At 37.5% G+C, this 24,023-nt stretch overlaps 1 protein-coding gene across 1 annotated transcript; it reads right to left on the bottom strand.

The window, feature by feature from the left end:
* APPL1 (adaptor protein, phosphotyrosine interacting with PH domain and leucine zipper 1) lies at positions 1 to 23,553 on the bottom strand. Its single transcript, XM_009910023.2, has 22 exons — positions 23,415 to 23,553; positions 18,838 to 18,936; positions 17,689 to 17,748; positions 16,571 to 16,642; positions 15,667 to 15,754; positions 14,240 to 14,281; positions 13,435 to 13,493; positions 12,805 to 12,951; positions 12,121 to 12,203; positions 11,860 to 12,018; positions 10,333 to 10,521; positions 9,821 to 9,863; positions 8,034 to 8,090; positions 6,830 to 6,921; positions 6,086 to 6,268; positions 3,686 to 3,735; positions 3,152 to 3,326; positions 3,016 to 3,052; positions 1,890 to 2,036; positions 1,594 to 1,644; positions 1,185 to 1,274; positions 1 to 633 (listed from the first exon to the last, which is right to left on the bottom strand). Exons 1-22 carry the CDS (start codon positions 23,466 to 23,468, stop codon positions 484 to 486), a joined length of 2,127 nt encoding a protein of 708 aa, XP_009908325.2. The 5' UTR covers positions 23,469 to 23,553; the 3' UTR covers positions 1 to 483.
* Positions 23,554 to 24,023: the final 470 nt, after the last annotated feature.

The following is a 24,023-nucleotide window of genomic DNA, read 5'->3' as shown; positions in this document are numbered from 1 at the left end:
TTTTCTTTCTAAATCTAGAAATGGTTATGTGCAACAAACTAGGTAAAACTTAGCACTGTCTTATTTGGACATCCATGTCTGTTTCAGCAAGGTGTTCTCCATACTACAATGTAAAGAATAAATTTCAGTGTACTGCTGAAGTCCAGTGAGAGTTAAGTTTTGCTTCAAGAGCAGTTAATTGCACAGAGAAGTTGGTGGGGAAAGAAACCCAAGAAAGACTGCAGAGAAGCCTTGAGAAAACATAATTTTGTGAGAAACACGGTAGCATCACCATGCTTCATCTGGCACAAGGAGAAATTACACTGACATGAAAATGGAAATCACTTAAGTGAGATGGAAAAATCAAAGCATAATAGGGCCTACATATTGTGAAGTGGTTTATATAATACCACAGACCCCCCTCACCTACACTTTATTTCTTGTAGGACTTGTGCCATTTCACCAGATACATCCGTGGTTCCAATTTTAATGAAGCAGGCAAACTTAGGCTTCAGATTCTCTCTTCTTCTTTCCATCTTCTCCTAAATCACTGTCTTCTGACTGGCTACTGCTAAGGACTACAAATTGTCCTTCTGCGCTGCTCTGGTTCGATCTGCTGGAAGCAGCTATCAACCGGCTTTGCTCCTCTAAGTCCTAATTTGAGAAGGGGGATTGAGAAATCAGAAAAACAGTATTAGCATTACCCATCTACAACTGAAACAGGACACCATTATTATAACTTCTAAACTATCTTTTAATACTGTCAATGGACAGCTTTCTGTCCAGAGGGAATGCAGATTGAATAGGAAACCGAACCATTTATGTTTCAGTAGCTGACATTAGAGCAGCTAACCCATTTAAACACCTGTACCTACAACCCACAAAGCACAGAGGTCAGAATAGGTATCTTCATCTACGGACTGCTCCCTGCACTGTGTAATGGAACCCTTGACAGCAAATGAAGTTGTTTTGGGCCTGTGATAGTGTTCTTTTCTTGAGTACTCCTATAAACATGTCTTTGTCTCCTCAGAAGAGCTCTTTTTAAAAGCTATTACACAAAATCTACATGGGAAACACTTCTAATCATTAAGTCCATCATGTTCTAAGAGCTTGTAGTGAAGAATATGATAGTAGAGCTTGGAGTACAAAACTGCAAAAGCAAGTAAGTAGAAAAGATAATATTAAGAAATAATGATGAAATGTACCTTTTCAATTTGTTTTTGTTTATTTAGTTCTTTTTGTTGTTTCTCTTTGACTCTGTCTATTTCTTTCTGCTTTTCTGAGGCTTTTCGATCCTAAGGAGCAAAAAATATAAGTAAGTGACAACAGTCTGAAATGTTTGATATACTATGGACTAATGTGAGTTTGCTCAAAACTGTTATGCCATAGGTTTGATTATTCTTCTTTTAACAGTCTGGTACATCTGTTAGAGGTAGCAAGCTGAATCCTGTCTTGAATAGTGTTCCATAGTGGACTTTTTATCTTAGGTTTAAATTCTACAAAACAACACTGTTATTCTATCTAAAGGCACATTGCAGAACATCTTCTGTTTACATACATTAAATATATTCTCTCCCTTCCATTTACAAGTAGCCCGTCCAAAAAGATTCTTACCAGTTCTGCATGAAAAGCAATCTGTTTTGCCAGTCCAACAGAGTCACAAATCTAAACACAGAACAGATGGAAATAATCAGAGATTCTCAGAAGAATGTCTTCAAAATTAAGCCAGATCCCCAAGTCAGATCTCTAAGTCAGACATAACAACGTATTAAAGCACTTGCAGCTGCTTAAACTATCACACTGTTTACCAGTACATAAGCAGAGTGTTCTTCCTTAGAAATCCCTTAGACAACCTGAATGGATCTGATGAAAACATTCAAAATTGATACAAGTACAACCCTTGCCAGTACCTTTTCCCCTTCATTATTTGACTCAAATATATAGCAGACAGAGGTTTGGCGACTCTCAGCTTTCCATCCTGAAGTTCTAAGCACAAATCCAAAAAGGCGCTTGTTCTCCTGGTGTGTAGCATACAAAACTACACTGGGCAAAGGAAACTGCCAAAAGGATCAGATACAGAGACATTAAAACTGGTTCCAAATACTTCCTATGTGATGTTTCAATATACTGCACATTGATTATTAGAATATTGTAAGTGAACAACCACAGCAGAAGTTACAACCTGACCAAAATTAATTAAACAGAAAAGTAGGTTAGAAGGCAAGGATAAAGTATTTGTAAAACAGAATAACTTCTGAAACCACACTCCATGTAAGAAAAAAAGGGTAACATTTGCAGTGTGATTTTGTCATCTTTGTAAATGTCAATACACTCCTGGTTGAAGAGACAATTGCATTTGAAGATACAAATTGTATCTGTGGCTAAGATGTCAGTATCTAATGCCAGGTGAAGGCACTCTTTCTGCAAAACCTTTACCACAATTAGTTCAGCTCTCCTGAATTATATAAGCAAGAAATAAAGAGGGGGAAAATACTCCAAACAAATGAGCACACCACACATCCAGATGATTTCTTACAATAAAGCTATTTTGCATTCTTACTCCTAAAAGTGGTTTGACTTAGAAATTTCAAATGTATCTTTCTTTGCTCTACGACTAAACCGTTAAGAGCTACCAAAGGTTAAGTTTTTAAATCCTGGAAGCCCCTACTTGACCTGTTGTAAATGGATAGGACAAGTTTTTCCTAACCTTTAATGTGCACAGTTAGAATACCAGACCTCCATGCAGTTGATGTAGCTCACCTGTAAAGCTTACAGCTTTGGGGCAAGTTTTGAACTTAATACCACAAAAATAAAGTTAAGTTTCAAAAGCCTACATGACCTTTTGAGACTACTCCCCCTATACCTGATTTACTGGTGGGTTTCTGTCTATTTTTATTGCTTGCATTAGTCTCCTAATTTCAGGGGAAATGTGGCTGGAAATTTCAATGGTATCGGTGTTTTCTGCTAGCACAGAATAGTTTTCAAGTAGAATAATTACATTGCTGTTTATTTATCTTAAAATGTAGAGTTACTTACTCGTAGTCTTGTAACTTGTGTCTGTGGATCAATTAACCTAAAAAATGTTTTTAGAAACAAACCAGAAAGAAAATTTTAGCAAAGTGAAAGATCATTCTGTAAATAAACATCAGTAGAAGGCAGGAAGCAAACTTACTTTAAGCAGTCACAAGTGACTAACAAATGTGATTCTGTCATCCTGAAAATGTTATGGATGGCACGAGCTGCCAGTATTTGACGCATCGTTTCGTAAACAACATCTGGACTGTCGTCAGACTTCACCTCCGTAGATCCAAGAAATCTTACAATAAATAACTGGTGAAGAATGGAATCTAAGACAAAGAAATTATTGAAAAAAGTGAACTCCATTTTGGGTTTTCCATTCAAGATCACTCAGGAAAACTCCACACTTCTAATAACTTGGAAAGAAACTGCTCATCCCTATGACTCAGATGGACAATTATGAAGCAGTAAGCCACACGTTTTTCATTTGGTTTAATCAATACACGAGATACAATTAGTTATTTTAAAAGCAGACTTTCAGGCAGTTGCCTGATTTAATTCAGCTTGTCTAATACCTTGCTAACGTAACTAAGCACTTTGAAACTGGTGTTAAATTAGAAGAAGCTATAACTGGAAATAGAAAAAATTTGGGGTTTATTTTGCATTAGGAAAAGAAAAATTATTTTACCTTCTGTTTCAGATTTTGAGCCTCCAGATTCACCAAAAGGATTTGTGCGTCTATTAAAAAATGAGAACATTAAATGAGGAGTCAGATTACAAGAACTACTGCAGTAGCCTCATGCTGCATCAAATAAGAACATGTAATGATTTCACAGACTTGTAATCTGGAGGAATAGTGCAAAAAACCATGAGGACAAACAATTTAATCAAGAGTTAGACGTTGCTATATTCCAGGGCTCAAGTTATGGCAAAAATTCATGATATTGTGGTTCTACTGTTGCCATAGAAAGTTTTGCTCACAATGTGTGGGTTGGGTTTTTTTGTTTGTTGGGTTGGTTTTTTTTTAATTATCTGAATTAAGCTCAAGTCAAAACCTTGATAAGATTTGAAAAGATAGAGTTTTAGGGGATGAAATTTCACAGAACAGCTTCAGGAAGTAAACCCAAAAGCCAGTCCTTTCAGTACTCCGCAGGAGTGCCACACTTCTCATCACTGTCTCAATTTGTTGAATTACTGAAGAGAAGTCAGTGGGGGTCGTTCAAAGGCAGCTTGCTGAAAACATCACTGGGGTTTTACTCCTAGAGGGTCAAGAGAAATGTGGCTATTTCTGGCTCTCGAAGACAGAACTGCTATCAGGTACAATGAAAAGTGAAAATACTCTAGGCTTCCAAGTCTACAGTTTACAAAATCAGTAAAGCAATGCTGAAAAGAATATGGCAAATAGGGAAAGTTGATTTGTAACTTATGAAGAAATAAAAACACTTTCTCTTTGGCTAACTGGTAGCTGAAAAACTACTGTCCAAGCGTTCAATAAACTTCAAATTAGGTTTTAGAGGGGAGTAATGAAGGTCTCACATCTCAACAGTTCTAAAAGCTAATTTCAGAACTAAGAGAAAAAAAATGTTCATTTCTCTTGTTCAGTTATACATCACATACTGCCTGCAGTTTTGTGAGTGGAATCCTTAAGGATGTCCAGTTAAAATGTAATTAAACTGTTCCAGACTGAACTCTGAAGTCAAGACGGTACTGCAACAATGTTTATGTAACAGGGAGTCAGTCAAGACTTAATCCATTAAATGCTGACCTGTGTCAATACACCAAAGGGAAAATATTAGCATCTTTAACTGCTCAAACTTTTCTTGTTATTTAAGATTAGACTGGAACAGTAAGTGCAAAATCTCTCAGGATCTCTCAAAAGATTAAAAAAAAATAAATAAATATCTAAATATGTGTCATCAGTATCAGAAACTCAGTAAAGTGTTGTTGTTGGTTGGCTATTGAAAAACAATAAATACTTCTAAAGTAGTGTGTTGCCTATCTGTGCAAGTACTGCACTTCTTTATTGCCAGCGATGGCAAACTGAAAATGGTGAGCACAATTCTTTCTAATTTCTGCTATGAAAAATACAACTTTCTAGAATGGAATTGTAACTGATGACGTGAATTTAGCTGAAATATTGTCTTTTCCACTTCCTGGAATACAGTCCAAGTCTATTTTGAATTAATATATTCTTAAGGATCTGGCTAGCCAACTGATTATTCTGCTATACCAAACAACAACAAAAACTATATTTAAAAAATTCCCAAAAGAGGTGAATATATAGATGTATAAATTTAACTGTTGTGTGTCTGTGAGGTGTAACTGAAAATTCAAATAGTTTTCTAGAGGGCAGATGGATACAACACATTACTTTGACTAATCATGTAAGTTAGTTTTCAGCTTTTTGTTGTTAAGAACAGCTGAATCTGCAAATATGTTTTCTTAATATCTGAATCCTGTACATACAGTTCCAGAAATGCAATGCAGATTTACAAGTTTTTAGTATTATTTTTGAATGGGAAGCTTAAAAAAAACCAAAACAGAAGTAGGATAAAATATTTTTCTCTGTGGGGAAGGGGTCTTAGACAATTTTAACTTGTCTGTATATGAGATTACTCTAGAAGCCTAGATCATTTTCACTCACCTTTCAGGTTAAGAAGAGTGTCATCATATGCCATCATCACCTGGAGGCAGGGCTACCAAATTTCTCTTGAGTTTCCAAGAGGAAAAACCCAAGCTGCTGGGTGAGCAAGCAATAGGAAAGGAGAATACTTTGTGAAACCAAAAGATTAAAATGAATCAATAATAAAAGCATTAGCTGTTAAAGCAAAAAAAAAAAATCTGCTCTAAATAGAAAACTACACCTTGACACTAATGAATGTAATTAAGCCATTTAATTAGAACTCTCTTTAACAACCTGAACATTTATTTGGCTTCATTGGCCATGGTGAGTTCTGTGACACGAGTCAGGCCAAAGGCAACATTGTGTTTTGGAGCTGCAGCCTAAACATGCTTTTTGTGTTTGTTTATTTTCAAATTACGAACATTAACTTTAGGGATTTTTTTTCCTTCTCTCTACATCTCCTACCTGCCCGACTGCCCTGAAGATTTTGCTTGACCAGGCAGATCTTCACTAACTGGAGATATTATGTCAAACTGTATAGGAGTGTCTGGGGCAACAAGCGAATCCAAGGAAAGTGCTGATAAAGTTGCTGATTCAGAGCCCAGTGACCCTGTGCTGCTAGTACGAACTGCAGGAGGACGAGATTGTCTAGAAAAAACAAAATGAAGATAGCTTAGTTCCAGGTTGGTTGATAAAAAATTAAACCATATGAAAACCAAATACAATATTCCAAAGTTTGGATGTGAAACAAACAGAAAATCAGAATTCTGAAGATCAGGGTATAGTAAACAAAAATTAAGTCCACATTCCTAGTCAAATTGCATAAGTTAAAGTTACTACTTGCATTAGTAATTGCACCAGATTATATGAAACTTCGTATGTGATTACATACAGATGTTAAAACAATCTGAGGTCTGCTTCCAGGAGTTGGACACAGTAAGAAAAAACTCATTACAAATTCATAAACCAAACCAGATATATGATGCAAACAACAAAACTGTCCAGACAGCTGGAAATCTGGCTTACTTGTAACAACGGCTGCTAAGCAATACTAAAAAGGTGAGTTCAAGAAATTTTCCTCCAGACTATGAAAGATTCAGTTACAAGCATACAAGTTTTGTTGTTTGTTTGGATTTCTTCTCCTGAAACTTTATCCAGGATTCTCTTTCTAGATGTGCTCTTCAAGTGACCTCTAGCTCTTTAACTTACACGGCTGGCCGCATGCTCTCATGCCTCTGCTGAAAGGAAGGAGATGGAGTAACAGCCTCCAGAGCTGACTGATTTACACGTGCAGCAATTTCCTACAGTAGAGAGATGGGAGAGAGTAACTGAAAACATTTTCTTCAAAATAAGCTTTAAGATGTTAGTTTTATTTATATGCACTGATAGAAGGAAGAAATTCAAACTTTTGGGAGATCTTCCATTCCTACATTTACACTGACATAGTTGGTGTGTTTTCTTCTGACTTGCAACTCATTTTCTGCTGTTCACTTTCTCAATTTCAGTGAGTGCACTTACTTTATAACACTGCAAATGTTAATACAGGATGGCCACAGAGAAAAGTCCCAATGATAAGCACATGCAGCCAAGAAGAAAAAGAAAAATCTCATTTGAGAAAGACAATCCTCAATTACTAACTAAAAACTAGGAAGATTCAGAAGTCTGCACTTAAATGTTTCTGAAAAGCCACGATGTGAACAACTATCAAGTAAGGATGAGGTAACAGTGTTATTTCTGCAAGCAATGGACTATTTACAGGTGAAGAATTCAATTTTAATCTTTTACTGAAAGCACTAGTTCTGAAGTGTTTTGTGTGAGTGCATGACTTGGAAAATGAGAATGACTAAAAAGCTACTGGGTAGTGAGGAGAGCGCACTGACACCAAGGTGTAAACGTAAAGGAGCTGCACCAGTTTATGCCAAGACCAGATAACCTCAGCTGTATGTTCATCAGAGCATGTGCTTTAGGTAACTGAGCTCTGCTCTGAAACTATTTTGTTTCTCATCTGCATAGTTAACTTAATACAAATATTTGGCTGCCTGTCTATCTACAACATTATGCTCATAAAGATTCGTATTCGTAACTGTCCGTTCCCTCTAGCAGAAATTAAATGTATCCATCTGAATATTTGTCATATTAATTTGTAACAAGGTACCATATACAAAATAAAAATCAAGGGTCTTGAAGATGTCAAAAAGTTATACCAGTCACACACTTTGTGTGTTTTCTATATAAGCATTTAGATGGAGACAACTGTATGCTTTCATACCATGGAAAGCTCATCATTAGATATGTAGGAAGTACTTGGCTCAATTCTATGCTGTTGCATGAGAGCCAAATGATCTTGTTTTAATGTTGTGGCTATCTGCATCTTTAGCATATCACTGATTACTACACATTTTCTTAAACTTACCTCAGGGTTTTCACTTAGATAGATCTGTTTAGAGATGTTATTTATGGTACATATCCACTGGAAAAGAATAAAAAACATTTTTCATAGCTCTTTTAAGGAATTTGATTAAATAGCAACTGAGGTGACTAGTTTCAGTGTTTTTTCTACTTCCATTGTAACTTCAGGGAGAAAAACCTATGTTCTACACACTCAGTTTGCCATTAAGTTCCCTACTATCTGCATACTGCACTTTACAACATCAGATTTTATTTTAAAAAAATAAAATCATCACACTAAAGATCAGAACTAAAGCTAGCTTAAACCATAACTCTAAGTTAATTAAAAATAACCAGGTTTCTCTGTATTCCTTTATTCTGTGACTGCAAATGACTCCTGACACACAGATTCCATCTCCCTTTTGTGGAATTTGCTGATTTCTTGCATCTGTAAGCTAGAATTTGTTTTTCTCCTCATGTTATGAAAACCATCTGCTCTTGCTCCTTGCTTTTCCGCTTTTTTTTCCTGAAGGAGAAAGCTAACTGGGTTATGATGCTGTGCTACTGAACCCCAGCTTGCATTTAGAGTTGTCACCTGAGCTACAGAAAATGATAGCACAGCAGCTGCAGCCCAAAATGGGCATCTGAGGGACGTTTCAGTTAGGCTATTATTAGACAACCTCAAGAGAGCAAATTAATTGGGCCCAACCTGAGACAGTGCAGCTAAAACCTTAGGAATGGCACAAAAGGTCATTTTAAACCAACACTGGGAGTTTGCACGTATTTCTTTATCCAGCTGTTTGGGTAAACATGTTTGAAATCAATGCTTTTAAAACATTTTCTTTCCCATTCTGCCTCTTATTGAAAAGCCTATGCTGCATAACAATGCAAACAGACATACCTTTTTAAACAACAAATACTATATATCACTTATTCCATCTGTTCCTTTGTTTCTGACAGTATTCATAGGCTATGAATGCAATGAATCTTACCAGTTTGGCCTATCTGTGACAACCTTTGGGAAGCTACAAAAAGCTGTCCAAATAAAACCTAAATTCACATAACTAGAAACTTTGTTAGACCACTCAAGCCTACATTAGGTTATTATTTGCAAAATATCTAGATGAAGTTTTTAATTTTCACTTCCAGAGGAAGCTAAAAAGTAGGGAAACTCTATCTGCGCTGGCTGGGTGGCTTTTTTCCTCAGTTCCTTTCCTCATCAATATTTGCTACAACACAGAAGTTTGCTGACCCTAATACCTAATTCTCAGTGGGCATCCATCCATTGCAGGGGCAAGTAAGCCTGCATCACCAGACTTAGCAGTCCAAAAGCAAGTTATTTCACCTTTCACAATTCATGTTCATGAGGTACAAACATCCCATCCTGCATCAAGGGGCAGAAACCCAGTTTTACTTCATTTCTCAATTTCCTGTTACCTGTATCCTAACCCAAAACATCCTTCTTATTTTCCATACCTGACAACAAGCAGGAAGAAAGAAGGTTAGGGAAGCATGAACAGGAAGGAGAATTTCTGTCAAGATTCCATTACTGCTGTATTGCTGTGGGCTTTTTTTCCCTGTTTTTTTGTTTTCTCTCTTCTATAATAGTAGAAAGGACTTTGTGGCAATCGTAACTGCATTTTTTTCCTCAAGGGGCTAAATACAGTAGTATTTTGTCAGAGTTCCTGAAACCTGTCACTTAGTACCTAGAGAACATAAAATGAGCTACAAGCATTCCTACTATAGTTATGAATGCATTCCTTCTGTGGAACAGAAAATCACTGGACTTGTGTGAACCCCCTATAAGCTTACCTCTTCATAATCTTTCTTACTCTCTGCCTGCAAGATTGAAGACCTAAAAGAAGAGAATGAAAAAGACAATATTGTCTATTTAAAATGCCTCACAGGTACATTCACATAGGAACCCCCATTTTCATGTTTGCACACTGCACAGCACATTCAGACAGGCTGAAGACTGCAGATGTGCCAAGTCCAGTCAATATTAAATTGTGGGGAAAATCTATGTTTTCAAGTGAAAATAGAACAAAATTCCAGTTGTATTTATGTAACACTTAATCACAAAATGCAGTAACACACGACTGTAACCCAATTGTGTTAATTTATTTTGAGTATTACTCACTCAGCTACATTATAGAGTGTATAAACTAAACTCCAGTCATTAGAAAGCTAAAAATGCATCCTGGATTTTGTTTCTAGCCCCCAAATCCATCAAGCTATATTACAGACAAAGGTAGACCACTTTTCTTTTCTTTATTAAGGAGTTCAGTTTTATTTACAGGTAACAGTAATGTAGGAATGCTTACTTTTTGCCATCAAAGGATGTTATTTGGAAACAGTACCGTCTGTCTTCACAGTCCACAGCCATTACAGAACAATTGTCTATATCCATGACAAGTCCTCCAGCTACATCACCTCTTGCCTGGCTCATCAGATTTCCACCTTGAGTGAAGTAAAATTGTCTCTCCCAACTGGAAGACACCAGCCCTGTCTTGCTAAAATGATAAAAAGAGGTTCTTAGTTAGTAGACTTAAGAGTTTAGGTGATCTGAAAATTATTTGGCACAAACTATCTGGGCACTTAAGAAAACCATTTTTCCCCATGTAACATTTTAGGTTTGCTTTATAGCTTAATTAGTCTCTTCCCATTTCTTCTGTTATTCATGCTAGCATTACTGCTGGACAAAGAATACATAATATAATAATTGCTTCCTTATATTCTATGAAACTATTTCAAATAGAATAGAATGGAATAGAATAAACCAGGTTGGAAGAGACCTTGAAGATCATCGTGTCCAACCCATCATCCAACACCACCTGATCAACTAAACCATGCAACCAAACACCCATACATACATTTTTCAGTTTTGATGATTAGCTTTCATGGTATTGCTTTACATACTATGTATATGCAAATTCTATGCATTATCAGTATAAGTGATAAGACCTTTGAACTCTGCACTTGTACATTATGCTAAGAATTAGCTTAGTCACACTAAGATACCTCAATTTTCCAGGTATTTTGTACCATTCAACAAGAATTCTGTATTTTGCTTAGCGCATGTAGGGTTTTTGGTGGTTTGCTTTTTGTTTTGTTTCTGAAACCAGTAATCAATAACACTTGCAACGTATCTTCCCTTTTGCATCAGATATGCTCTTCAATAGTAATTGCTGCAATTGCCTTCTACTACAGAAATTTGTACCTCATGCAATGAGTTTGTTACTGTAACTGTTGTGGCAAAAGTAACCTACATGTTCAAAAAATGTTCCTGGGAGATTACTATAGAAGCTACAGAAAATATCTGAGCATTACAACTTATTTTCAATAACTATAAACATCAGCTGCTAGGCTTGAACTAGAGTAACAGCTTCCTCCTGTTGAGAGAAGACTGTCTCATGGAATCAAGAAGGTCATTCGAAGTGTGCTTTGCCTTATATATCTCAAGCTTCTCATATTTTATTAGTAACTTGAATCCTAAAGCTTGAACAGATACTTATAGAACAATCCTTACAGCGTCAATCTTGTTGTTTTCCAATTGCAACCCAGTGAAATTACACTCTCATAACCTCATTCTTTCTGTGTGAAAATGTTGGCAAGATTAGACTAAAACCAGGATAAGTGTGCTTGGCATCTGAATGACACTGTCAGTGTAGCAATTAAATTAATTCTAATCAATTGAAGGAGTCCAAAGAAATGGAGTAGCCCCTGTGTGCCTTATTCAGCTAAGTACGTACAACCAGCACAGCTAACTTCAAAAAATCTATTGCACACTTTTTCAGCCTTCCTTCCCCAAAATTAATTATTCTGGAATTTTTAAGTAACAGTTGTCTTACTTTCTTGCATTGAGATAGCCAGCTTTCCGTGTTAGGTTTCTATGAACAGGAAATTTTGTAGGATCAGGATCAGGCAGATACAGTGGATCACTAGCTACTTCCAAATCCTCTATAGTTTGTTGCATGTTTTCTACTTCACAATCCATTTCCCTGCGAACACTAAGGTAAATAATGTCTTATTAACATGGATAATTTATTAATATGTAGAAACAGAAGACATAATTGGTTTGATAACAGCTCAATTCAACAGAGCCAACTTACTTCTGTACACTTGTGCCAATATTGGTCAAAAATTCTTCCAACTGCTCAGTAAGATTTTCTGAACCCATCTTAAAAAAGCTTATCTTTTAAAAAAGAAAAGAGAGGGGGAAAAGGGAGAATTTGGTCACTACTAAAACTACATTAACAATTCACAGATGATACTAAGAGAAACCCCTTTCCATCCCTCATTCCCACCAAAGCCTCTTAATGAAAGGAGTAGGATGAATGGTTTAGTCTGCAAGTGAAGGCTGATGCTGACTTTGCAGTGGGATTTTGCTGTCAGGTGGATATGCAGAGTCACCTGGAGGAAACGCAGAAATACGCAGAAACCACCCTGGAAAAGAAACGAGGTTTGATCTTGTAGTGATCCCAAGGCCTCTCTGTGCTCTTTCAAGCCCATCAGTCAGCTACCTGTTGTTTATGGATGGGGTATCTGGGGGATACTGGAGAGGGGAAACCTGTAAGAACTTGTCCAAGGTTATCACGTAAATGTGGACCTGCCAATATGTTTGCATTTTTAAACCTCATACTCCGTATTGGTTCAGAAGAACTGCCACATCTCAACTGAGTTTAGCCATATGAAACCTCAGAACAGGAAACCCCAGGGCATGGCCCTGCCCTTCCTGCTTCAAGAAGTACCTTTACATCTCTTTCAGATCTATAGCTTCTGCACTCTGAAATTACCTGCGCTTGCATGTATCCGAGTAAGGGTTCTAGCATAGCGATTTTCTTTTTGTACTGAAGACTATTTAATGCACAGAAATAATGCATCATAGTCTGATGCTGTTTCTTCCTTGAAGTGTATACATCTTCTGTAACTTCAGCCTTTATCTAAAGAGACACAGACAGGGTAAGGGGAAAAAAAGGAATGTTTGAGACTCAGTCTTCATCACATACCTTCTGGACATCTTTATAGCCAGCATGTTAAAAACACCACAGTGAGGTTCTACCTTCTGTTATGAGCAATTCCCTATTTTACACTACAATCCCTCCTCTCTAATTTATAGATGAGAGACTATTAAAAAATGAAGACAGCATTCTTTTCTTCCTGGAAAGTATGATTATTTTTTGACAAAAATAAATTGAATATAGTATCACAATCCTAATCTTAGAGCATGGTCAGTGTTACAAGACAGGCATTTATTGGAGAAACCTGCTTTTCTGTTCTGAAGCAAGCTCCTGATGGCTAAAACAAACTAGCAAACTTCAGGTGGAATCTGCCACATATTGTCTTTCATTATAAATATATATTAGATGAAAATGACTTCTTATCTCCTCTAAAAATCTTTGTAGTAAGTATTTTGTTTTACAAACCTTTTCATTTTCCCTTTTTTTGGACAACCGACTGTATCTGGTAATGGCAGCATCATGGTCTAGGCAATCAAAAGAGAATTTATTATCATTTTGATAAATTAACGACTCATGAAAGAGAGAAGAAAACCTTTTTCATCATTATGTGTTGCACAGCCAGCTGAACACTAGGCTCTGTAATACTGAAACCTTTAAGAATTGTTCTTGCCTGTTTGCAATTACTTTACTGCCACAAATACTTGGGCTAATGAAAAATTCTAACCAGAAGCAAATATTGCCAAACTGTTAGAGATTTCCTAAAGATCTAATATTATTCAAAAACAAAGACACTTTCTGTGAATAGAGACAACTTTCTATTCTCTTACCTCTTGAAACAGTGAAGCAATTTACATTGAGAACAGCAGAATCCTTACTTAAAGAATATGTTCTCTATGAGGATATAGTAGAGCTGGGCAACGAAAGTAACTTCTGAGAATAGGGAAGAGAACTCTCAAACTAATTTTAGGAAAGCAAAACATGTTTATTAATTCAGTCCTGATTTTAAGAAGTGACCTAGCATAAGCCTGGATTATTTAATAATTAGATACACATTTTAAGTATTGCAAAAGACCAATGCTGTCAATTTGTCCTGACACTTCAGTACACAAAGCAGGGATTTACAAGTGAAACTGGGTGCCTATATATCAATAAAAAAATTACACCTTAGTTAGACACTTCTATCCTTGCAAATGTCTTGAATAGTTTTCTGAGTAAATCTACATCTACTGTCATCTTGTAGTACTTATAACATTCAGTGTTTTACACTTACCGTTGCTTGCAATTTGGAAAACTTCTTTTAGGGTTAATATCTCTACAAAACAACATACCACAATTAAAGTAAGTTGTTATCGACATAACACTTATATCTTAAGGTTTCTCATGCAATGTTTCTGAAGAGATGTAGTTTACACATTGTACCATTCTGAGGTACCAGCACAGACACAGGGGAAAGCAAAATCTGCTCTTGCTTAGGGTCCGAGTATCATGTATGTGGCTATTCAGCTCACCAGAAAAGATACTGTGATGTAATTAGCAGGAAATTCTTTCCAAAACATTTTGAAAGACATTTTCTATACAAATGCATCACCTGCAGTTCTGGGCTGAACTGGGGAAGTGGAGCATAGCAGATGGGGAAGTAGCAGGGGATCAAAGGAAAGCCCCAAACATATTGTGACTTCTCCTACCTAAAGTTAGTCATGTTCTAGTCTCACCAGAACAGAATACAGTACTTAGCACATGTAGGACAATACTTAGCACTTGTTCTGATTTGGTTGTAGTTTTGTGTCATACTACTTTATGGTAAAGAAAAAAAGCATAGAAAAGCTTTCCAGAAAGTTCCTGTGAGGTCTATAAAGAAGATTGAGGAGCTACTTCCATGTTATGAGGTCTAATATTAGCCTTGAGATACTCATGTTCCCTGGTTCAAAAAACAAAATCAGATTTTACAACAAAAGAATGTCAAAGAAGTGTTTTCCAAGCTTTCTAAAGAGCTGCAGCCTTATGGAAAAGCTGTATTTTGTATTTCATTTTAAACTTAAAGCATTTGTATGTTGGATATAACCACTCCAAGATGTTTACGTTAAGGTTTTGAATTATGTTGGTTTCAATTCTTATAATTGATATTTGAAGCCCATTTGCCACAGCAGTCCGTTCACTTTAGCATCTCAAGTAAAATCTACCATGCTCAGGCACACATACATTATCTCAGACCAGGCAAAGTAAGATGCCATTGTCACAAAAATAACAAGTTGGAAGCATCTTATGTCTGTACGTAAGAAGCCACCTGTATTACCAGAAGGGCTGAAGAACCTCTTCACTGGACCTTAATAATGAAATACTACAACTTTTAAGTTTAATGCAGCCACGAGATTGATGCCATGGCATTGTAACATATACAAATGATTCCTGGACATGCTAATTACCTGAAAATTATTCATTCCTAATGTCTACAGTAACTGCAAATTTTTTATGCTGAACAGAAGTGCTTCCATAAGGTAAGTAATACATTGTTGAAACAGTGAAATACAGTTGAAATAATGTTAAGATGTTCAATTGCTAATACTGTCATGAACAGAAATAAGATGCACACTTTTAAGAGCTGAAAAATGACATATTCTATTTAGGTAAACGAGCTATGGAGAAACATTTTTCTTATTGCATTTGTTGATAAACCCACTCTTTGTTCAAGCACTCTACCTTTTAGATCCCTTTCTTTAAACTGAGTAATAGGAAACATCATTGCATCTGCAAGTTGAGTTGAAAGTACTGCATGGCAAGAGCTGAGCTGCAAAAGACAAGAGAAAGAAGGAAATGTTAGTAAAATGATGCCAAGACCAAATCAGATCAAGACAGGTTGACATGAACTTCACTCAGAGATGACAGGCAGAACTCAAACGTAATTTTGCACATTCATTTTTCCAGCAGCTATTCTTTGCTGGGTTCCTGATCTCATTACTAGCTTTTTATACAAGACCTTTACAGTTTAGCACTTGTCCCTACTTTTCCAACTTTATTCCATGTTACTGGATCGTGTCAGAAGATGGCCTTATACTTTCTGATAACCAGTCAGTTTATTTCTCCAGATTCTCTCCAGCTACATCCCAGTCCATCTTTCATGGGTAGCAGAGGTAGAACAAATGTGTTCTTCCTACTGACATGCCACGAAGTAGTGTTGAAAGTGACAAGAGAGATCACAGAAATAATCCCGATTCAGATCTTAGTGGTGCTAAGCTGCCTTTCATAAGACTCAGTTTCTATCTCTAATACAAGCAGAGGGAAGCTCCTTTGTCTAAAACCAGGCCATACAAATGACCTCACAAAAACAGGTTTCTGACTACCATTCTGTAATGGGGTTTATCTACAGTAAGTTAACTACATTCTTTCTCAACAATGGTATCCTCATTTTGCTGAATAGATTCTTTCTCTTAAGGCTACATAACTCTTAACTATATGTTATAATATACAATTAAGTGTTAGCCTATTGACAAATGTAAGCCACTTTCTGTACCTGCCATCTTAAACATGGCTGGAAAAATTAATCAAGTTAAAGTCTACACAAGACAATATTATCGAAGTAGGTGAAACAAATGCAAGTACTTGCCTCATCTATGACTTTAGCAAATTGCTGCAGAGTAGAAGTCATAACTTCATCATCTCCCCCTAGTGGAAAACGCTACAAGAAAACAAAAAGAGGGATGTTGCTTAGAGGGCCACCAGCCATTCACACAACTATCTTACTCATGCCTAGGAATGTATCAGGTGTCCAATACAAGATAGTACACAGTTGAGAGACAGTGGAGCATTTCTTTATTGTCCTGTGATGAAAGGATATTGGGGGGGGGGGGGGGGGGAAGTAATACACTTGATTAAAACCCCAGAAAGTCTATTGAATAAGATATGTATTAATTAACCTAATGAATGATTTTATAAATTAATGAGTTGTTTTTATTTCAAAACAATCAGGAAACATTCAGTCTTGACAGCTATGAAGATTTTTATCCAGGTTTGCAAATTAATTTAAAATTATAAAAAATTAAGCAATATTTGGTGTTGATCTTCAATTTCCAGCTCTTAATTTATGTGACTATATGACATTTTTAACTAACCAAGAAAGTTAACTTCTATAATGCCTTGATGGACTAAAATAGTCACAACTGAAAGATAAATAATCCAGTTAAAATATCATTTGTGTATTTTTGAGCTAATCTCTGACTCGGGGAAGATGCAACCTAAACAAGAAAAATGAGAAAAAAATCAAGGGTCCAATGCTAAGTTAATTCTTCTTTTGTATAACAGCAGTTTTGTTTTGTATAACAGCAGTTAGACATAAACACTTGGAAATTGTAATTGTTAAATAGAGACTGCTATGCAGTCTCTTCTCAGAGATTAGTAAAATTAAAGCACTTAACAGTAACAGGTTTATAAAACTAAACCAAACACCACCACCACCCTAAGCAAGCACCAAAACACTGATCCAAAAAGAAAATATATCAGAACTTACTAATATTGATCATTTTAAGAGGAACTTCATTCTGGTTTAGTTGTAAAAGTTAATATGAAGCCAGTAGATTATTTTAGCAAAGATTCAAGACACTAGCTACAGCAATTCATTTTATCTGGATGAAACCTAAACACATCCTACACTGTGCTCTAGGAGATAAAAGACTGCAAAAATACATAGTCCTGACCACACAAAGACAATAATAATTTACACAGTACCTGTTTTTCATATTCCTTGAGAAGCTTTGAAGTCAGATGAGTTGCTGCACTTAGTTCATTCTAATTTAAAAACAAAACAAACAAAAAAGCACCAACAACCAAGCTGGTTATTTTAAAATTTAAATTCTTGTTTAAAAAGTCATATATTTGAAGAGAAAAATATTACAACATGGAACTTAAAATGAAGCTGTGAATGTTCAGAAAACCTCCTCATTCTGCCCTTCCACTTCTCTTACATTTTTGTGAGTTAGAGGTAATCAGTGTTTACAAATAGCAAACTCACATCCTGTCCTCTGTGCACTGATTTCTGTGTATTTCATGTTATGCAGTGCATATTTGCATTTCATTATTTCAAATTAACTTAATTACTGAGTATTAGAAATTTGTTATCTCATCAAGAAAGATTACAGTGAACCTCAGCACTACCTGGCTACAAACAGCTCTGGACCTGTACAGAGACAGGACCTAATTAGCAGATTCATAGTATGGAACAACTTCATCTTTCATGATGGAGTTGAAGAAAAAAGCACAGAAACAAAAAGCTAAATAGACAGTAAAATAAAACTACAGAGCAGTAAACCTACAACAAACACACCATGCACTGCAGTAAAAAACAACAGAAAAATAAAAATATGAAAAGCAAGAATAACAAATCAGTAACAACATCAAATAGATCAAGTACATACAAATTAAAAAATATATCCCTTAACTCAACTGTTCAGAAAAAAAACCCCAAAACACAGAAGAGATTCTGTCATTGGCATAGAATGCAGCTAGTTGTGGGTAAAAAAACCCAATCTCCCCTTTTGTACCTACTATTCTACACACTAAGATCACAACAGGAAAGATTTTAGAAACACTTGAAAAATACAACAGAACTAGGAGACCAGAAAACCTCTTTACTTGTCATATGAAATTCTCGTGCAAAACTCATCACAAATGTTTAGTCTTTACCACTCCATAGCACACAGAAAACCAATAGTTTGATTCTTATTTTATTTCACTTTCACATTGCAGAATGTGGCTGTTTCTAAAAAAAATACTGCTTAATTAAAAAAAAAAAAAAGGAAAAAAACTAAACTAAAGGCAAGAGACATGAAATTTGGATCAAAAGCTTTATAATGTGTTCAGGAATTACATTAACACTACCTGTGCATCATATATTCTGTTCATGGCTTGAAATAACTGATTGATGTAATTGGAAATTGCAGCAGCATCTTCTTCAAATACTCCCAGCAAAGATCGGGTCTGTAGAAAAGAAACAGCCAAAACACCACCATGTCCAGTTAGAGAACTAGTATTTAAATATACCTGGACTTAAAAGTTAAATAGCATTGTTTCAGGTTTCATTCCTGAAAAGCTTAGACAGCCTTCAACACTGTTTGCGAGAATGGTATCTGTTGCATGCCAGAGAACTTTTAAAGATACCCAAGCTCAGCCTCACTTCTACTGTCAGCCTCTCTCCAGGTTAATACAAATACACTTCTGGAAAGGAATGGACCAAAGGAGATGGATAAGTGCATAAAAAAGTTGGAGCAGTGGGCAATTGGTGGACACACTGTGATACATGCCTAAGGAAAAGGGTAAAGATGACTGGTATTAAATAGCATGCTAGGTATAGATTCCTTCTGCAGTGAGGTAAGAACAAAGGCTGAGGCTTTCTTACACTATCCATCCTGCACAAGGACAGTTGCTGGCTATGCTTGGAAATTTACCTGTGCAATAACAATCAATTATGTAATCAAAAGGAACTAGAAGCCAGAACAAAACAGAACAGTACAGCCTACATCTTGTTGTTCTTGACATTTCTTGCCCTCACCACTCCACAGGGAAACAGAATGAAAAGATCTGTCCTTTTGTCCTTACCCTAGCTTGTCAGTCAGTCAGCTTGATGACTATGCATCCTACTGCACTGTTTACATCCCTGACAAAACCCCACCTCTTTATCACAGAAGAATGTTACTAGAGATTTTGTCAGAATCCTTACTTAAGGTAAATGACATCCACTGCTCTTCCCTATGATGAAATTACTGACTCTGGATGAGAAGGCAAGCAGGTTGCTCAGGCATAATTTGCCCTTCAGCTTAAATACAATGAATACAATGCTGACTCAGTGTTCTTGCATCCTTTTTTGCACTTAGAAGCAATGTTGCTCCTCACTGCAAGAATATTGAAAAGATTCCTTCCACCAAGACAAAAATTAAAGGGAGGAAGAGCAGAGAATGCACCTGTAACTCCATACAGGTTACATTTGCTTTTTCTCATGTAAAATATCATTTAGGATGCTTTGATGTAAAAACTGCAGTATCACTTGCAAGACCTATAAAACCAACCCTTTAATTCTAGTAACATTTTGGCAAGGGGATCATGCTTTGGTTTTAGGTCTACACTAAAATTAATGTCCAGACAGGAAATGGAAAGAATCCTAAGTACATAACTGTTTTTTTTTTCTCACCCCAAATTACTTATGTTAAAAATTTGAAATTAGAAATTGTCTTTCTTAATTTTTCTCAGGCTAAATAAATGTAGTTTCCTCAAAGAGCAAGGCAAGGAAGTTATAGAACCTGGGAAAAGAATGAAAGATTGACACAAGAAGTCTGGACATCAAGGAAACCTCTCTAAGGAGATCAGCAATTGCACTGCATTCATATCAATTGTGGTCAGTTTGTTATTAGCTCTTGCTATGTCAAAGACTTGTATTGAAATGACTTAGACCCTAGACCATCCCCCCTTGAAGTTGCTTTTCTGATTTTCTGCTTTTAATTATAATCACAGAGTACAAAACTAAGCCTGTACAAAGTACATTATTTGACCATTTTTCTGGCATGAAATTCTTTTATTTGACTCCAGTTAGATGCCTGGCTGTCTCAAAAATACTGCCGTGCATGTATTGCCCTACGAAATACATAAAGACAAAAAACCCAACCAAATAGCATTATAAACAAAATGAATCACTTTAATGGTGATGCTACTTTATGCAACAAGTGGAAAAGGAGGTTTGAGGAAGATAAAGGTGGAGAATTCAAATGTTTGCCAGGTGTGGCAACATGTGTCATCCTAATAGTTGTGACTTTCCCACGAAAGGAGACACACACAAAAGAATGCGAAAGAAAAATCTACATAGTGCCACAACCATTGAATTATACAGTAATGACCTTTAAACCTGAATATAAATACACCTGATTTTACAGGAATTTCACATAAGTTTTCTGGATTATGCTTACTCTTTAAAACTGCAAAGTGTAGAATAAAAGCATTTCAATGTTTTATTGTAAAAACGTAATTTACCAATGTCCGGACTCCAAACGGACAGTGTATTATATTGATGGAAAGGAAATAACCTCAAACTGTACAGAAGGTATGGCAGACTATAGCTTAGTAAAAAATCAGAGGACTTGTTTACTCATGTTTCAATATATGAGCAGGAACACCACATACTACCAGTGATAAGCTGCACAAAAACACCACCTAGTTAGAAGTCAGTGAACTGTTACATCATTTTATGTCATAAGATGTATGGTGGTGTATATGACACAAGACAGAGCCTGTACTGTCAAGTCCCTTAGCTTTTTTATTGTGCAATGCTTTGGGAATGCAACTAAGTCTGAGCAGAAACTCTCCCTAAATATATATGAACACTGAGTATGTGTGTAATGTATGTCCTAAGTTAATAATTAAAATCCACTGCTTTGCATAGCAGAAGACAAATTAAACTTGGCATTTGGTTTACATCTAAAAACACAGTAGTTAGATTTTTATCCTGCCACAAGAGGAAATTAATAGGTCTTGCTATTTTAGAAAAGCATTTCCATCCCCCAGATGGAAGAATAAGTTTAATATGATGTTTACATATCTAAAGTTAGTGTCTGAAACATGTCTAAAGGTGCAAAACTCCAGTCTATTGTTCAGCATTAAACAATGACCCAGGCTGATGATCTTTTGCAGTATGACAGCATGAACACATCAGTCAGAAAGTCAAGGCAACTCCTAAGAAAAGCAAGGCTGCTTCTTTCTTCAAGCAATATTGGTTGCCGGTTTTATTGCACTGATTTCGAAGACACAGAAATGAAATAATGTAATAGGAGATTACTGAGTCCTTGTTATGTTCTAAGAGGTGGCTAACAAAAATTCACCTGAAATATTAGATTAACTGAAAGATGTGAAGCTTTGTACCTAAACCAGAAGACGACATTGGTAAATCTAATAGCTTAACACATTAACTAATTGGGCTGAGTAGGCTTTGCTAGTCTGTATCACAGATAACCTCCAATGGAAGATTCCAGAACTTTAATTATGTTCCAATATGAAACTTTTTTGCATGTGCTCCTCAAAAGACATTCCATTCTTAAGTCTTTGGGAAAACAACAAAACCAAACCAAACCAAAGCAAAAACTCAACACATGCCCCACATCTTAGGGATCCTAAGTTTATCTTACATTTGACATTTCCGATAATTATGCAGTTCTGACTTTGGTACACTGAAAAAAAGACCTTCAAGAGGTAACTTTGTTAAATTACTACTATTATAACACTTTGAAAACTTTTTCCTCTTCCTGAGAGCACATCAGGTTTGGTCTCTGGGCCTGAGCCCATACTCCAGGTTAGATGTCATCTAAAATCTACTAAGCTATACAGGCACTCTCCTTCAGAAAGCAAGGACACACTTTCTGCGTGACTGCCTTCTGTTGGCTTTCCAAAGTCGCCCCTCCACTTGATGTACATTTGCTAAAATGATTGTCATTTTAGGGGTTAAATTCTCTATTAAGCAAATGAAAGTTTGTTCCCGTGTTTTAGGAATCAAAGCTACCAATGTATATATGCTGTTACAGTCTTGCTCTTCTACATACACAATGCAGCAAAACAAGGATCTTAATTCAAAAGGCTGCATGAACAGAAAATACATTGTAAACCTTTTCCCCACACACACATCTAGGGGAAGCAAAGTACTTGCTGTTGCTGCCAGCAAGAAAAACCAGTGCAACTGAATGAAACACTTCCTGCTTAACAGCAGCATGAAAGACACGCCAACGCAATGTATGGCATTACTGACAAAGGTCAAGCAGCAGAAATGGAAGACACCAGAGCAATTAAAGGCCTCTCGGCACCATACATTTCCCACCTACTCACAGCATTAACATCCACCACGATAATCTCATCCAATAACTGCTTTTCATATATTAAACCTTACCGCGTTTTTAATAAAAGGTAAGAAAAATCGCCTTGCTAAGTGAAGAAGGGTTTTGTCGACACGAGGTCTCCAACACAAATCATGAATGTAACGGCGGGTTGAGGAAGTAAGAGAGTCAACGCAATCTACTACCTTAACGGACGATGCTGAAGCACAGTACCTCTGGAAAATCATTATCGAGCTCGCTGCCTTACGAAGAGCTCATGAGCCCGCAGGACAGCGGAGAGGAAGCGGTGATGCAAACGGGAAGGCGCCGCCAAGACGGGTGCGACACCTGGCAGGGGGCACTGCCGAAGTTGACAGCCCCAAGCCCTGATTCCCAGCCCAAGTCCCCGCCACTCCACTGGGGTAAGAAGGATCGGAAATCACCTGGCGATGTACCTCCCAGTGCTGGGGAGGGTTTGGCACCGAGACTCTTCAAAGTCTGTCCGGCAAACATGGGGAGGTGAGAGCGAGAGGGGAGCAGCGCTAGGCCCCGCGCCCAAGGGCTGGGCCCGATCTGGCCCCGACCCATGGGGCTGTCTCCTGTTTCTCTTACCTGGGGGCTGTCTTCCAGCGTCTCTTCGATGGGGAGTTTGTCGATGCCGGGCATGGCGGCCGCCGGGGTTGCCTCTGCGCCGCTGCTGCTCCCGCACCCCACCGCAGGTCCAGCTGAGCGGACCCCTCCCCTTCTCCCCAATCACAACACCGGCACCTCCGCCCCGCTTCGCGCCGGATATCCCGCCCCTTTCCCCCCTCCCACCCCCGCGGCCTTCTCTGGCCTTCTATTGGTTCTTCAACCCAGCCTGCCCAGCTTGTAATTGGCGAGCGGGTCCGTCAGTTTGCCGACAGGCGCGCGTGGGGCTGTTGGCGCTGAGGGACGCGTCCCGCCTCAGCGTGGGCGCGCTGTGGCGAGCAGCTTTTCCCTTCCGCTGCCACTCTCTGCCCTGGCGCTCCCCGAGGAACGCATGGGCGTCTCTGCGCCTTCCCAGTCTCCCGGGTCCCTCTTTCTCCGTCTCGGTAAAGTGAGGAGCTGAGAAGAGGGCTCTTTTGGCGGTCAGATGGCTCCCGTCTCCCGGGAGAGCCCCCTGTCACCCGCTGCGGCGGGCCACCCCCAGTGCGGGGAGGTGAGTGGGCAGCCGAGACAGACAGACAGACAGGGACGTTT

This window comes from Dryobates pubescens, chromosome 1, assembly GCF_014839835.1.
Source record: "Dryobates pubescens isolate bDryPub1 chromosome 1, bDryPub1.pri, whole genome shotgun sequence".
NCBI lineage: Eukaryota > Metazoa > Chordata > Aves > Piciformes > Picidae > Dryobates > Dryobates pubescens.
The sequence above is the reverse complement of the archived record's forward strand: the minus strand, read 5'-3'. Positions and strand labels throughout refer to the sequence as shown.